This window comes from Hippichthys cyanospilos, chromosome 11, assembly GCF_059441005.1.
Source record: "Hippichthys cyanospilos isolate Australia breed blue-spotted pipefish chromosome 11, RoL_Hcya_1.0, whole genome shotgun sequence".
In the NCBI taxonomy this organism is placed as follows: Eukaryota; Metazoa; Chordata; class Actinopteri; order Syngnathiformes; family Syngnathidae; genus Hippichthys; species Hippichthys cyanospilos.
Window position 1 is genome coordinate 13,106,515 of NC_142379.1, and position 16,607 is coordinate 13,123,121.

Consider the following 16,607-nt stretch of genomic DNA (forward strand, 5'->3'; position numbering starts at 1 on the left):
ACAGGGACACATTTTCATTTCATCTTTTCCTTTTCATCATGCTTTACTCGCCGAAATTTTTCTCCCCTTCCTTTACCTCCATCGGATTGACGGTGATGGACAGGGCTGAGTCGTCCCAGGTCCCGTTTTCCTCTTTGGTCGTCTCAGACAGCTTGACTTCTTGCTGGTGGCTTAGATGGATGCGGTAGATGCCTAACACCACCACCGCCACCAGGCCAGCTATGCACATCACAATGACCACTGTGGTCGCACTTGGCATCCCTGACAATGAGACAGACGGCAAACACAATTCTGAATGGGGACAGAGTCCACCCATTCGTTTTCGACCCCTTCAGCGGTGAGCTGGAGTCTCTCCCAGATGCTAGTAATATATTAAAACAATCAAATGAATATTTCAGGAATGCCTAACGAAGGCATTTTGAAGAAAAAAACTTTAACATCAAGTACTGGAGGAGATGGCAGAACCAGAGGTGGGCAAACCGTCAGCACTGACGGACACCGGTTTTGCCGACAGATCAATAGACGACGCGAAAGCTCATAAAAAACGATCGGATAAGAATGTTGGTCTGACACTCCCCTTTCGCAGATGGAAAAACAAGCCAACTGCGTCTTTGTTTACTACGCTGCTTGCTTGCTTTGACTATAATATAGTCACATATAGAACACATAGACAACAACCAGTCACACTTGCAAACATGCCTAAGGCCAATTTGGAAGGCAATATACCTACCATGCATGTTTTCGGGAATATGGGAGGAAGCAGATGAAACAACATGCAAACTCCACACAGCAACACCGGAGTCGGACTCAAACCTACAACCTCTGAACTGTGAGGCGTAATGTGCTAACCATGCCCACGCAGAAATAAAGTAATCAATTAATTAAAAATCAGCCTTGTATCATGTCAACCTAGATAGCTGTGCTTTAAGCTGTGTGTGTGTGTTTTAAAGATAACAAATACCTATTCTTTATTGTTCAATAGCACTTATTTTGTTCCGGATCATAGATGGTAATGGTAGGTATAATGCATATGTTATATTTCTGAAAAGTGTGGTATTTCCTTTCCTTTTTATATAGTTGCCATGTAATCCAAAACTGGAGCATTACCAGACTTTAGCGGACTACCCAAAACAACAACCACAGAGGTCTGTTCTTGATCTAAAATGTTTATTTCTCATGCTATGATCTTTATTCTTCTGAAAGAGCATAACATTTATGAATCTGGCCTCTATCCTGCTGCTGCTGCTGCTGCGTGCATGTTTACCAGGAGTCAAGCAGTTGTAGCACTCCTCAGATCATCATTTACTTCACGTTCTTGTGACTCCCACCCTAAAACTAATGACTTTTCAAGACCCAAATACTTCATGCACCCTCATTAGGCTGTATGTTTTTAACAGATTTACACTAGAGGTAAACAGTGAATCAAATTCAAATCAACATCACATTGTGGTATGTTTCGCCACTCTAATTTGGTAAAAATCTGTGAAATTGTCATAGTAAGGCTGACAAATCATTGCAATTTGCAGGTTAACGCTAAATGATACATGTAGATGAAATTTCTTTCATATTAATTTGTGGTTTATTTGCCTTTGTGCAAGCCTAAAACCATCCGTTTATGTATATGAAATCTGATATTTTTTCTAGCAATTCAAATGAATTTCTTGCTTGCTTGTAATTTTCCTTCATTGATGCATCTCTAAGCATGACTTTCTTATTCTGCGCTTTCACACTGGCCCCGCTCATGGAGATATAAGCAACTTGAAGTGCGCTTATGACTGCAAGACATGCAACGCAACTTCCCTACACCTTCCCACACTGCCTGTGCAAGAAAAAAATACATTTTATCCGCATCTTTTAGTTTCGTTTTGGTTCTGAAGCCGAGGAGAAGAGATTTTGCACCCAGTCAGCCGAGTATAAATAGCAATGTTTCATTTATTAGCTACAACATTTTACTGTGGAAAATGCTGGAATGGCCAAAATGTGTGTTTGAGAGCACACACCCAGACAAATAGCATCGGTAGTAAATAATTCACCTGCGGGTGGAAGTATTGTAATGAATACTTGGTTCCCATGGGGACTGATTTGATAAGAGGAACGCATGTCAGTGAAACAGCTGTTTTTGGCTCCGTATTCACGCTGTTGGAATAGGCTCCATCAGCCACGAGCCTCGTGAAAATGAGCACTCAAGACGATGGATGGATGGATGCATATTGCGTGGCCAGCTGCCATTGAGCTACGTCATGAAGGGGGTAAGGAAGGTAAGAGGCGCGGTCTCTGCTAACGAGGCACAGTCTCTGCTACCGAGGCGTTTTTCTTCCTGGTTAGAAACATTGGTACCTTAAAACTCGTATTTAATCAGAAATTAAATTGTCAATGTGCCAAATGTAATTTATATACACATATTACGCTGTGGAAATAATAAAATATCATGTTATAGGCCCTTTAAAAAAAACAGCAACAAACTGCATTCACAATACTGACAGCTTTGTAAATTCGGCCTCTTACTCTGAATGAACTGTATAGTGGAACCTCAATTACGGATGTTTTAGTTAAGATTTACAAAGTAGAATAGTTTAAATTGCTTATTTTGCACAGAAAAAAAATTATGAAATGGGAAAATAATGGCAAACAATGGTCAATACATGTCTGCAACAGATTGAGCTTGATGTATAAGGTTCTTGCTGCAGTGCCTTCGCAAAAGAGTTGAAGTCATTACAAGACCATGCCCGCACCTCAAAATCCTGAAATCATTTTTCCACATTGAAATATATGGCAATGTCGCTCTGCCTTTTCTAATTTTTGAATTAAATATAGAAAATGAAGAAACCACATTTACATTGGTATTCAAAGCCTTCGCCAGTGAAAAGTTTAGAAACAAATTCAGATTCAAATGGTCTCCAACACATTAAAAGGGCAAGACATTCAAGCTATCCTTAACTCTTGATAATGCTCATATGCGAAGTGAAAGTCATTGTGAGCTATAAGGCATCATCATAAAGCTTAGAGAAAAAAGATACAAGCAAACAAAAAAAGTAGTAAGTTGGGTCACTCACTGTACTTCCTTATTTCTGGAAACAGCCACATGAACGAATCATGATCAAACTACCAACATCTAATAACTACTATTTTATTCATATACTGCAGTTGAGTTATCAACAAGCAGCTGCCCCACATGGCCCTCTGTCTGACCTTCTTTTCTGTCGCTGCTTCACCCTCTCAAACACACAGATGCACAAAAACATGCATTTGCGTACACACACACGCACACGCACGCAATCGCGCATACACACACGGAGCACTCTAATATCTGCAGTACCGAGTAGAATCCATCGGGGTCTGATGAATAATTAAAGCTCGTGTGGCAGCACAAGACCAATGTCTCGCCATGTTCTCTTGACTTAAGAGCACTCAGATGCGCCTCCACTTTCCACCGCATGAGAGTTAGCAATCTGATGAAGTGTCTGATAAGGAACTAGAAAGTCGAACAAATTTAACTCACTGTGAAAAACAGCTCGAAAAAATATACTGTATATTTTCACAAGGAGATTATACCGCAGTGTTAAAAAAAATACTTCAAGCTCAGTTAACTGCACTCTTCTTTCAGTCTGATTCCATTTTACTTTGGGTATTGTTGTTGGTATATTTCGAAGAGCCCATCGGTACACAATACATTGCTTTCACTTCAAATAGGTTACAAATTGTACTTTTGCACAAACACATCATGTCGAAAAATATGAAACAACCAATTTGATCATAATATGGAGTGAATTTTCATATCAATATATCATGTTATCTATTTTGTGAAAATGCATGACATATTTTCTCGCTTGTTAAGCTGCAAGCTTACGTGACGCTCTTCCCTTTCTTTCCTTTTAACTTAATGAATTCGCAAAGAGATTATGACATGGATTAGTTTGTTATAAACAAAAGACATGCAGCTTTTCCTGCACCTGAGTTATGAGCCGCGTGGCTGTCCAATTTCTTCTGAGCTGACTAATTGAATGCCCTTCCACATGCAGTTCCAAGAGATCTACGGGTTTAATTGGAGTAAAAATAAGTTGAAAACACAACTACAAATTCATATGTAAACTTATTTGATGTGTATGTGTCCTTAAACTCCGCAGTTTTGTTCACGACAGTGTGGAAAGTGACAAAGTTATGAAATACTGTATACTTCCACCTGAATGAAGATTAATTTGAAACCGAGGTTCAATTGATTCCCTGCACAGTATGATGGTTTTCGTTTCTTTTTTAAGTCAGGTTTTCAATTCAATGAAGACCTCCTCTGTCAAGCTGTGTCAAGCATTCGCTTCAGTTTTATTGGTAAAGTACGTTCAATAGAATGGACTGTTAAATTAATTTGATCTTGTTGCACTCCCTGTTCCTTTGGTGTATTCATGTGCGTGAGTCAGCAGGAATTCAAAGGCCTACAGTTCTTGCACGTCTTACGTATTTCAAGAAGCGAACGCTGATTATTTATTAGTGCTCATCGTACATGCAAAGGCTTTTATGTTTTCCACCAGTTCATTTTTGACGTACCAATGAATATGTTTGCATGGAGGTAAAAAAAAAAAAAAAAAAAATTAAAAATACATTTTTGACATTTCGGCTCAGTGCATGCTGCCCAGGTCCTAAGTGCTCCAATATCACACAATAGAGTATTCAGAGTACACTCCAGGAAAGTTAGTTTTACTGCATATATCATTCTGACCTGGTTTTGAACAAGATTATTTTGGGATCTCATGTCACACTTCTGGACCAAACGTCCTGAGAGCAATATGGCTCCCGTTTTGCATGGTACAGTATAAAGCTTGCATTTGTAGAGTTTGCGACTGTTAACCAACTGGTCTTCTGAAATGTTTCTGAGCAGACATGGCACAATCCTCAACACAATTTTTTTTTTTTTTTTTTAACATACTATACAACGAACATATACGAGCCGGTTTTGAATGGCTCATTTTAGTCAACGGTTCATGAATGAAGGTTCCATTTAAAGAGCCAAAAGATCCATCACTATTGGGCATTTTTGGACACGAAAAAAAGTAAGAGATTATTAATTCTGTACTGGCACAATTGACATAATCTGATGAAAACTAGTTCCACAATTTAAAAAAAAAAAAAAAAACCCACAATGTTTTTCAAATGAAAAAAGCAGGTCAAACATAAGAGGGAAAGACCAAAACAGAGTTGACTCTATTTGTTCTCAAGTCACGAAAGAATGCTTTGAGAGTGAGACAAAGATTTAGCAGACGCAATAAAAGACCACCATAAAATTATAGTCCAAACCTAAATTGTTCATTCCCTATCCATTATATTGAACCGGGGCCATGAAAATGAAAATGTAGGAACAGCCAGCAGTCAACTTGACTTAAAATGAGGGATAAAGATTTGTTGAGGATAAAATGCAGAGCATTTCAAATGTGTTTTCCTACCTGAGCTATGCTCGGGGTAGAGGTCATCAATCATGGATGGATGCTGAACTAAGGGCATGTGCTGAGGTAGAGCCACGGACTGACTGACATCTTCTCTGACCTGTGAACTGTGGACTACGTTCACCTGTGAAAAGAAGGAAAATATTGTTTTGCTTCCGGACAAAAACAAAAAAAAAACACTACACTCAGTAATAGTTCACACAGATTTGTAAAGTCATTTACCAAAGACAGGCTTTTGGGTTGGCCTACGAAAAACTTTCTTTGCCGTTAGAATAGCAAAGGCTCAATTAAAAAAAAAAAGTTGACTCTTTTACAATTACCCCCCGCCCCTCCCAAAAAAAGAATAAACATGTCAGTATCTCCTTGATAATTTATTTCCAAATTCCAGCAATTAAAAATAGTACCTAAAACATTTTTTTGCGCTGAAATCAATAGTACACAAAGGCTGTTATGTAATAATATGAGCTGAAGATACAGCGCATTTTTACAGTTTTACATTTACAAGCGTCCCTCTGACCGTTATTGCCTGGGGAGAAAATGAGTTTGATACTCCTGCCATAAAACATAAAGTGAATTTAAGCGGAACTAGACATCAGAACCCAATTAGTAACTTTATGGGAACGTTGTTCACATTTTACCAGAATGTGTCAACGATTTTTAACTTCCTGTTACTTTTACGACTTCATTGTGCAGGCAATGAATATTGGGCGCTCACACTCATTTATGATCAGACTAGATGTCATTACGCTGACCTCTAAGTTAAATTCATTGCTGGTGTATCGTCCATTGAGCTCCGAACAGGTGAGACGGAATCTTCTCTCTGTTAGGTGCGCTGGTCGCCAGTTGAAGTAACGCACCTCCCGGATCACACCTTCATAGTTATCCATGGAGTCCACACCTGTACAAAAGCATGAAAGTAAACAGAAGGTGGAAGAAAACAGCTGAGTGATTTTGAAAGCCATTGCAGTAATGGTGGTGTAAAACCACAAGCAGGGATCTCGCTCACGTGATTGGAAATGCACAGCCTTTGCTTGATACTTTGTTGACCCACCTTTAGCAACATTTCTAGCCTCAAGTCTTTTTTTAGTATGCCTGGTTTCCTCCAATCATTCACACCAAAAAGCTCAATCTTTATTTCATCAGGCCAGAGAAATGTGTTTCTCATGGTCCGAGAGTCATTGAGGTGGCTTTTGGCAAATTCCAGACAGGTTGCCATGTTCCTTTTACTAAAAAGTGGTTTTCATCTGGGCGCTCTACCATACAGGCCTAATTGGTGGATTGTTGCAGAAATGGTTCTCCAGATTGGCTCTCCCCTCTCCAAAGAGTGATGCGGGAGCTCTGATATTGTGACCATCAGGTTCTTGATCACCTCCCCGACTAAGGCCCTTCTTCCCTAATCCCTCCCATAGGTGTCGAACTCCAGTCCTCGAGGGCCGGTATCCTGTATGTTTTTAAATCCTCTCTCTCAAACACACCTGATTCAAGTGATTAGGATCATTTTCAAAGTTCTGTTAATGAACTGATCAATTGAATGAGGTGTGTTGGGGTGAGAAAACCGGAAAACATGCAGGATACCAGCCCTCTAGGACTGGAGTTTGACACCCATGGTTTAGACGGTCGGCCAGCTCAAGGAAGAGTCCTGGTCGTTCCTAATGTCTTCCATTTATGAACAATATGCTGTAGGCCACTGTGCTCATTGGGAAATTCAACAGAACAGAATTTTTGTCTGTATCCATGTGTACAGACAAATTCTTTGACTTCATCCTTGGTGTTTGTTTTTTTACAAGCACGGTCAATTTAGTGAACCTTACAGGTGAGTGCCTTTCCAAATCATGTCCAATCAACTGAATTTCCTGCAGGTGGACCTCAATTTAGCTGCAGAAACATGTCAAGAATGATCAGTAGAAAAAGGATGTACCTGAACTCAGTTTTGACATTCAGGGCAAAGGCTATGAATACTTATGTAAATGTGATGTCTTTGCTATCCATTTTGAATAAATTACACCCCCTCCCCCCCATTTTGTTTCACATTGTCATAATGGAGTATTGTGTGTACATTTTTTAGGTAGATTATTTAATACACTTTGGAATTACCCTGCAATTTACTTTGCAGATGCTCTGTCATTTTTTTAGCTGATCAGCATTGAGAGAAAGTGGTCAGATTTTAATGTTTTTTTTTTTTTTTTTAGTGCTACAAAGCAGCAAAATAATAAAAAATCCAGAGTTACAAAATCTTATTAAGTTTAGTAGTTTTCATACTAAGCAACAAAGTCGGAAAGAGTAAATACAGCCAGCGGAGGAGAAATGTTATGCTAGTTGTTGCTGGGAGCTAACGCAAAGCTAGCACAAAGTAACCATTACAATGTGTGTGATAGGGAAATAATTTAATGTTGTAAGCAAAGACAATGGAAAGGTGACTTGCAATTTAAGCACATTGGAAATATCTCATGGCAAAATGGATAACACAGTTTTTAACACAACTAATTTAATCCGTCATCTGAAAACCACATTGGTGAGATTTCAAAGAGGGACTGTATTGGTAGATTCTCAAAAGCAAGTGATTCAAGGGACTCAAACTTAGCACCAAAAATGGCATAAAACTAAACTTGAAAAGGTTGTCAAAAACAACACAGCACACCAGAGCTGTTGATTCAGGAACATGCAGTTTTAATGATCATAAAATAAGCATTTGGGTACATTTAGTTCAGTTGATGAAAACTTGGAACAAAATAAAATTGTTGCGTTCATATTTCTGTTGAGTATATTGACTCGCTACAGAGTCAGATATTTTATGATTGGTGTTTTTATCACTTTGATGATTGTAGGAGGTAGCAAAAGCACCCGATGAACCATCTCAATACATTCAAAATGATATTTAATGTCTAAATTAGGTAGGAATTGACTTCTGAGTAGTATACTGGTATGTATTTAAGTCATCTGTACAATATACAGTATAAGGTTTACCTTTTGAAGTGGAGTAGCAAAATCACTAACATTTTCTACATATCCAAATTAATTGCAATTTCAGCAGAACTACCACATGTGCGTTCAGGGGAACTGATGCATTGTAGCCTATATGTAAAACATAAAAGTAACTAACCGTATACGGACATCCCAGAAGTGGAATTAGTGGCATCGAGGTGTTTTCCAAGCAGAATGCTACGCTGCAGCTGGAGTGACTCCTGGTCAGGCCTCAACTCTTCACCCAACACCAGAATGTCACAGTAGTCCAAATTGTGAATGATCTCCTCCAGAATTCCTTGTCTCTGCTCTACATAAACACACACACACACGTAAAACTTTTCAGATCACGTGATCTTGTGAAGCAAATCCTACTATATAATTGAAGAGATGTTTGATGAAACTACTATTTGCACATCTCGGCGAGCTTCTGTCACGCTGCATTCAGGCTTTTCCTGTGAGAGCTCCACACATTTTGAACAACCAACAGTATAAACTGCAAAGCGGTGCCTCGTAGATGTCGACACCAATTACTAGTGAAACGCACGCGCGCGCACACGCGTACACATGCACAAAGTGTTCTTTAAAGGCTGTTAAGTGTGCAAAGCTGCTTCCCACTTGGGAAGGGACAGCGGGGAAGAGGGCTGGGTCATGATGCAAGTACTTAGACGAGCAGTGACACTGCAATTGCTGTCTGAGGGGACTCGTTACTGCCGCAGCTTATGGCGGTGTGTAGGTGTGCGTGTGTGTGTTTGCGCATGTGTGTTTAGTTGGGTCAACAGAGATCAAGCGGGGAACGGGGGATGAGTGAACCAAACAGATTGATGACACACTTGGTGTAAATGCTGACTTTTTCATTGATTCCCTTGAGGTTGAACAAATCAGAATTCAACTAAAGGAAGAAAAATATAGATTCAGGATGCACAATTGGTGCTGGTGGGATTGGCGGACTGAGCCGGTCCCGAGGTATGATGTATTCTTGCAACGGAATAACAAAAACCTGACTTTTCACCCCTTTTATATTTTATTGTTCATTTGATTTTCTTTTGAAGAAAAAAGTTAAATGGCTGCAATCCTCATACCAACAGATTGTTACTTTTAGGAGACCCCAAACTTTGTTCATCTACTGTGCAAACATAGCCCCCCCCCCCCCCCCCCCCCAAAAAAAAAAAAAAAAAAAAATCCCAAATCATGGGTTGTGTTATACGAAGTACCCAATTAGAAACAATATAGTTTTGTTGTACCTAAGCAGTACCTAGGAGCTGTAAATAACCAAACAAATACTTTCAAAATGGACTCATATCGTGATTTAATGCACATTTTAACAGAACATAACACGATTTACTTCATAAACTGTAACAAATGTGCAACATTGAAAAGCATTGTTAAAACCATTTAAAAGCAAAGTAAGAAATAAACAGAAAGTGACTACATGTTTTTACAGTGCAAGAACCAGATTGTTGACATTGAGTACAGGAAAATAGCATAGTATTTTACCTGGAATTAAACACATTTATATTTATTGGAATGTTTTCAATATTTATCCATTCATATTATTCACTCTCACAATATAGATATTGCCAAATTGTGGGACAGTATTATGCACAAGTACAAAGAAAAAAACTTTTTTAAGGGCGATTTTGGAACCTTGGCGTAGGGGTAATTATACCAATATATCTGTTATTCGCTGAATTTCACACAATTGTTTAGCTTTCTTTGATCAATTTTGAGGGTGTGTGTGAACTTGAGTTCTGGAGATATTTTATATTTTAAGTACCTCATTAAAAAATCTCTTCAGAATACACACACATTATGGGAAAATGGGGATTATTTTGCAGGTTTAAAAATTCCATAGAGACAGTAAGCTGCTGTTGTTTATTTCAGTCCTCAGTGCAACAGGTGGATAAATTGTCCCAATTGTCGCGTACCTCGATGAACTGCCTGACTCTATACACGTGGTGCTGCTGAAAAGGAAAGCTTGTACATGCACAGTCGGGGAGGTGGTGGAGCTAGCTATGTCATGCCCTTCACACGCGGACGGCTTGAAAAGCGTCACGGACGAAAGGAGGAAGTGGTGATTGGTATTTACATTTTGGAACATAGGCTTCCAAAGGGTCAATTTTAACTTAACATGTACAAAGAAATGTTTGAGCTGTCTGAGTCTTGGCACATCCTAGTGGAACTACTTGCTAGCCCACTACACCGCTAACAGCAAGTGTTCAGGGGTCAACTGCAATACAAAGTGGCACTTTTATTACTCAGAGTTTTGTGAGTGGCAATCCAATACCCAAAAGGTGGTCACTCAGTGCTTGACCCATCACCGTGGAGTCACCGTTAACGTTTTGATATACGGCCCTAAAAAGATCATTTCAGTCCTTGCCAACCACAACTTGATGATCATGCACACCTGGGAAAATATTTTCTTAATTTTTTGATATTTTTTTATTAGGATCACTCATTGTAATTGATGGCTTTAATGTTGCTTTCTCGTTTGTTATGATATTATATTGAGGTGAACAACTGACTGTCCCAGAACAGGAGTTCAGCTCAGCCTGTACCGAGCAGTGGAAAATCAGAAATAAGGTGGCCCACAAAGATAGCAAGTGGTATGAAACTTAGGTAGGGTCAAGGAAATAATGGAGGACTGCGGAAGTCACATTGTACTGAAGGACTTTGAGGCAAGGGTATAAACAGTGACTAAATGCTGAGTACAATTACGAATTACTAAATGAATTGAGGACCTTGGCTGGCCTTGAGAAAACGTATCAGTGTAAGCCTTGAAAAGATATTCCGAGATGGAAAAGCGAAATGAAGCAGCGCCAAGTCCGCGCCAAGTAAATGAATGGCATGGAAAGCAACCAAGAGGACAATGAATGATTAAATGGCTCTAAAAGAAATGTATTGCATGGCCTTAAAAAGATTTTTCTTGAATCCTTTAAACCTCACGAGAACACAAAATCTGCTCATTAAGGAACTTCATCTTGTGAGTCCCCAACACATTTTCTCTGCTTCGCCCGCTTTTGTTCCAACTCTGTTTCTTTCTTTGGCTTCCAGCTAATCACTTTTCCCAGCTGCCGGTTCTATTTCACTGGCAGAAAGAGCTCAACTACTTCAACTCTGAAAGCGCTGCAGCGATGTTCCTTTTTGCTCGGCTTCCTTCACTGCATTATTCACAATGGAGCGCTCAGACCTCCCTCACTCTTATCTCCTCCTAATTAGCTCCGGGCCAAGCCAAATCGGGACGCTCCTGCCACAGTGGTCAGGGACAAGAAGATTTAAATACTCATTTTTTTTACGGGTTTAGGTGAGTGATTCCGGTCGGCTCAGGTCACACGCTGCATTGTCATCAATACGTGAGAGGGGGTGTAAGAAGTGGGGGAGCTCATGTTGACTAACCCGTGTCCCCGGGGGTGAGCCCTAGAAAGTGCTTCTGCAGAAGTGACTCTACAGAATATGGCAAGGCAAGCAGATATGCATTTAACACAAGACGTTTAGCTTAAACTGCAGATTACCGCTGAGGAGATGAAGCTTTCGTCTTCAGATGCTATAAGTACTATGTCACGGTCTTAGGTGTCTACTAGCGGGGTTGTTTTGACTGTATTTTTACAGCAGTCATCTGATGGTGCAAAACGGTTGAAACCACAGATGAAATGAGTGAATAAATAATATAATGTTGTTTTAAGGGACACAAAAATATCCAACAGTATTTTATGGGTAATTGAACATTTATGTTTGTACAGTATATGTGCATGTTAGTGTGTTAGCATGCGCTTGCATGTGTGTATGTCTGTTATTGAAGATGTGGTGAAAAGATGGGGCTTGAAGACTTTTCGATTGCATTTGAAGACCCCGTTTGGAGTTTGAGATGGACTACAGGCTAGCATTGGCTGACAGAAGACAATTCTGAACTTGATGTTTGCCTCGACATTGGGTAAATAGTTGAGGAACAGCATCAAACCCATTCATGCTCAAGTCTGCCATCAATGTCGCACTTCACGTTGAAGTCGACGTTTAACGTTGTAATGGACTGACCAAAGTATCTTTGCTTTGAAATGAATAACAATAAACTTGAGTAAAATTTGCTGGGAAAAAAAAAAGTTTGCACTGCACGGTCAGAGTGATGTTTGGTATTTTTTTGAGATGTCAATGTGAGGTTTTGAACACTGTAGCAACTGCTGAGTATAGTAGGGCACAATCATGTGCTGGGAATGCCAATGAAATAATTACAATACTATCAAATTAGTCAAATTCACCTCAAATAACCAAAAGCCGAAATTTGCCAATGTAGGTTCTGTAGATGACAGCTAATTAATTATAAACCCCAAATGATCATGATGTTATTGGTTTGTGTTCATATGTATAAGTAGAATTTTTAGTACTTTTGAAATACCAGGGCATATTTATAGACAAAGCTCCATACACACTCACAATCACACACAAGGCCAATTTAGAGTCTTCAATATGTATATCACGCATACATTTAGAATGTGGAAAGCCGAAGCCTGTATTGCCAACCCCGACCACAGAAGTTTAAAGCAGATGTGCAAACAGCTTGCCCATATGTGGCCTTTGACTATTCCATCTCTGTAACAGTTGTGTTGTGTTATCTTTAAGAAATCTCCGCCTACTTGAGCTAAGTACTGGAACAAGATTGCACTCTACTAACTCAACATAATGTCTGGAGAAATTGCATGTGAATACTGGAAGCTGAATGAAAAATTATGGGAGCATATGGAATTGTTCACCGGTTGAAATGAACATTTGGAAATTCAGATGGGAACACATTTTTGAAATCCCTCACTGGGGATCCCCAATGAATTTTGGGGAAACTGTGAAAAGCTAGGAATGAGAGAAATAGTGTGAATTTTCAAAACATTTTAAAGATTGAAGTGTTTGAATTCAAGAAATATTGGAGAACTCAAAATATAGCAGGATAAAAACTACTACTAGTAATAATAATGCTAGTAATAACAATAATAATATGCCCCATGATTGACTGGAAACCGGTTCAGGGTGTGCCAACAGCCGACATAGACTCCAGCACACCCGTAACCCTTGTGATAACAAGCGGTAAAGAAAATGGATGGCTGGATATTAAAAATAAAGGTAGAATAACATATGTTCAGCATTCACAAAATTAATGATGTAAGGACGAGGTGACATCTGGGTATATTGACCCATCTAGTTACTGCCATAAAAAGCACTGACCAACAACAAGAAAATACATTTAAGTGCAAATTGGTTAATGGGAGTCACATTCAATTTGATATTACAGTACTGTATTTACCTGTGTTACGGGCAGCAGCATCTCCCCTAGTGACCGTGCTGATGATATGGAGCTGCTGGAAGAGCCTAACCCCTTCGGGCCCCCTGAGGTCCGAAGCAGGCCGACTCTGTCTTTCTATTCCAGTGATGGTTATCATGGGCTCGCTGGGCTGCAGCACCATTACTACAGCCTCGATGTCGGGAATGGTGATACACGTGTCTTCACCAAAACATCTACGAATGAGCGAGAAAGTTTAATGAGGGAGGATGTCTGACAAATTAAGAAAAATGTACAAAAATCCATGTATCATTCATTCATACGTTCTTAAAAACAAGACAGGGAGTAAATAAACAAAATAATTATTTGTTTTCTCAACATTTGTTTATAAAAACAACATGGAAAACATGGTGAGTCAATCGTTTTAAGATGTTGTGCACAAATGGAACATGGAACAAAAAAACAGGTAACAGGAGATTTGTGACATTTCAGCACAACGAAAGACAAAAAGTAGGACAATAATTCAAACATTTATATGTGACTGAATTAAATATTATTTTCTAATCTAATTGAAAAGTGCTCCTTTTGCATTGGCATTCGACGCACAGGTGGTATAGAGTTTTAATCCTGCTTGTGGAAAATGTTGTATGAAGCTCTCAGTAGATGAGAGAGGATCAAGACTGAAGTCAACAATCGGGACAAAGGACACTGGACAACACTGAAATTGCGATTGTTTTGTTGCAATTGTTTTGTTGCGTTTTTCAATCGCATCAGTGTCATGTTTAACCTCTAACTTTATGCTTTCTGTGTGATGATTAGATTGCTTTCATGCATTTGGCTTCTTGTGCTTGAATTGATGGAGGTTAGGTAACAAAGGTCAATCACACCTTGAGGTGGACACTGATTAGCTGTCAATGTTTTTGGCACAACTTGATAGACTTCTGTTGTGGGTGGGAGGATGAATTCAGAAGCAGAAGGTAGGAAAAAAAAACACTTGAAAAAACACCCAGTCATATCCATTCTTTGTATGAAGAAGCTTCCATATCACAGAAGCAATTTAAGTTTTAATGCAAAGTACCCAGCTGCAACCGAAGCTAACAAAAGTAACAAAGATGCTAATGTAGCAAGCCATAGCGTAGTTCTTTGCATATTTAAACATGATCTGACCACATTTGAGCGACTGTGATGGACAGGATGGATGATATTTTATGATATGTTTTTTCATATTATTTGGTGATTGAAATTAGAAAACAACAACATTTCTCTTGATTTGAGTCCTTCATTTCATTTTACTTGGGACTAGTCCCAAACACAGCAGAGGGGAAATGGTACTGCATCGGTTATTGAAAATAAATGACTGAAGCTACATTTTTGTTGTTTCATATCAATCTTTTGAAACTGCCACAGCATATCTCAGTAATAAAAAATCTAAGTAATAAAAAAGAAAAAAATCAGGTAGAGGTTTTTACTCAGAATTTGTAGACGAGATGAAAAAGAGATTATTTAGACCTAATCACAGATTTTAATTAATCTAATTTTTTAATCACTTGACACCCATAATACACATGCAAAATGATGGGTCATTTCGCTGCCCTAATAATTAATCTCTTTTGATTCAATATATTGTATTTTAGTGCCAACTCATGCTTCTTTGTATGGCTTTCAGGATGCATGTGCATCAACGCTGAGAGGCGAAGAACCTTGTGGTTTGTAGGTTCATGTGGTTATAGCTGCTTCTGGTTGCAGCTTTGTAGACAAGTGTAAAAAGTCTAATAGCACCGATATTCTCCTCTCAATGGAGCTGTTGTAACAAGTTGCTTTGGGAAGGTGCATAAAAAAAAAAAAGAACACTGATACTCTCCGTCAAAGCAATACATTGCTAAAACGCTGGAAACAGTTCACAATGGGTTTACATGAAAAAAACAGGGCAGAGCTGCAGTAACAGCACAAGCGATCAGACAGTTTTTAACCACACCACAATGAAATTGAAATTAGAGAATCCACAGCCAAATAAAGAATCTTCAAAGTTTTCTGAAAGGTTTCATAATAACATTTCATTTAGCCTTTCAGAATTGCATTCCATTTATTATGCAGCATACCTCCATTTTCAATAACATTTGCTGTGTGATACATACATTTTTGTAAATAAGACCCTCATTTTTATTGCTTGCATGTAATTCATTTTCCTTCACGACTGCATGAGAATAAAATCTCTGTAATACTTAGACGGTAAATGTCATATTTTTGCTGAACTTCAAATAAAAGCTGGAAGTCCAGACTTCAATCACAGCATTATTGGTGACAAATTATTGCTCGGTTGTATTGATATGACTTGCTTGGATTATATCATCCAGTATTTCATAATTAATAGCCCTGTAAAACCTTTTGGTCTGACAGAATTCAGAATATTCCTTTTAATTAGGTTGATTTATTTTATGCTATTCTGTACTCACAATTAGTTTTATTTTGTTTTTAAAGATTCAGGACATCATGTAACATCATGTAAATTCTTCTTTGTTGAGACTAATTGCAAAAGCGTGATATGGCTGAGGGAGGTGCAGTGGGTCTGATGCCTTTTTGGTCAGTAGAGCTGAAAGAGGAACCTGGAGGAAGGCCAACTTAATTATAAAGAAATATAACAAGAAGCCTAACACAACTGTTCCAGAGATTAGCCTTGCTTGCCTTAATTTGCAGTTAGTAGAAATCAGCTAAAACAAATAGAACTGCATCTGGAGTAATTATGGATTTTATAACAGTCAGTTTGTGTGGAGTCGCACTGTCTGTGGCAGCTGGCGTTTCATGGCGGAAACCTTTATAATACAATTCATACAAATACTATGGAGGTGCCTATGCTACAGTATCAGCTTCGTTACACAAGTTATTCTCCAAACAGAAGTGACATAGTACAAAGACCAGTGCAAATTTTTACAAGGAATGTATGGGTGATCAAT

At 38.8% G+C, this 16,607-nt stretch overlaps 1 protein-coding gene across 1 annotated transcript in view; it reads right to left on the reverse strand.

The window, feature by feature from the left end:
* The window catches only part of LOC148416028 (calsyntenin-2-like), a 178,714-nt gene that overhangs the window by 2,739 nt on the left and 159,368 nt on the right, over positions 1-16,607 (reverse strand). The window contains exons 12-16 of the mRNA XM_088427843.1: positions 13,681-13,892; positions 8,533-8,703; positions 6,185-6,330; positions 5,433-5,556; positions 77-261 (exon numbers count right to left, since the gene is read on the reverse strand). Coding sequence (XP_088283969.1) covers positions 77-261; positions 5,433-5,556; positions 6,185-6,330; positions 8,533-8,703; positions 13,681-13,892 — 838 coding nt within the window. The remainder of the gene's footprint in view (positions 1-76; positions 262-5,432; positions 5,557-6,184; positions 6,331-8,532; positions 8,704-13,680; positions 13,893-16,607) is intronic.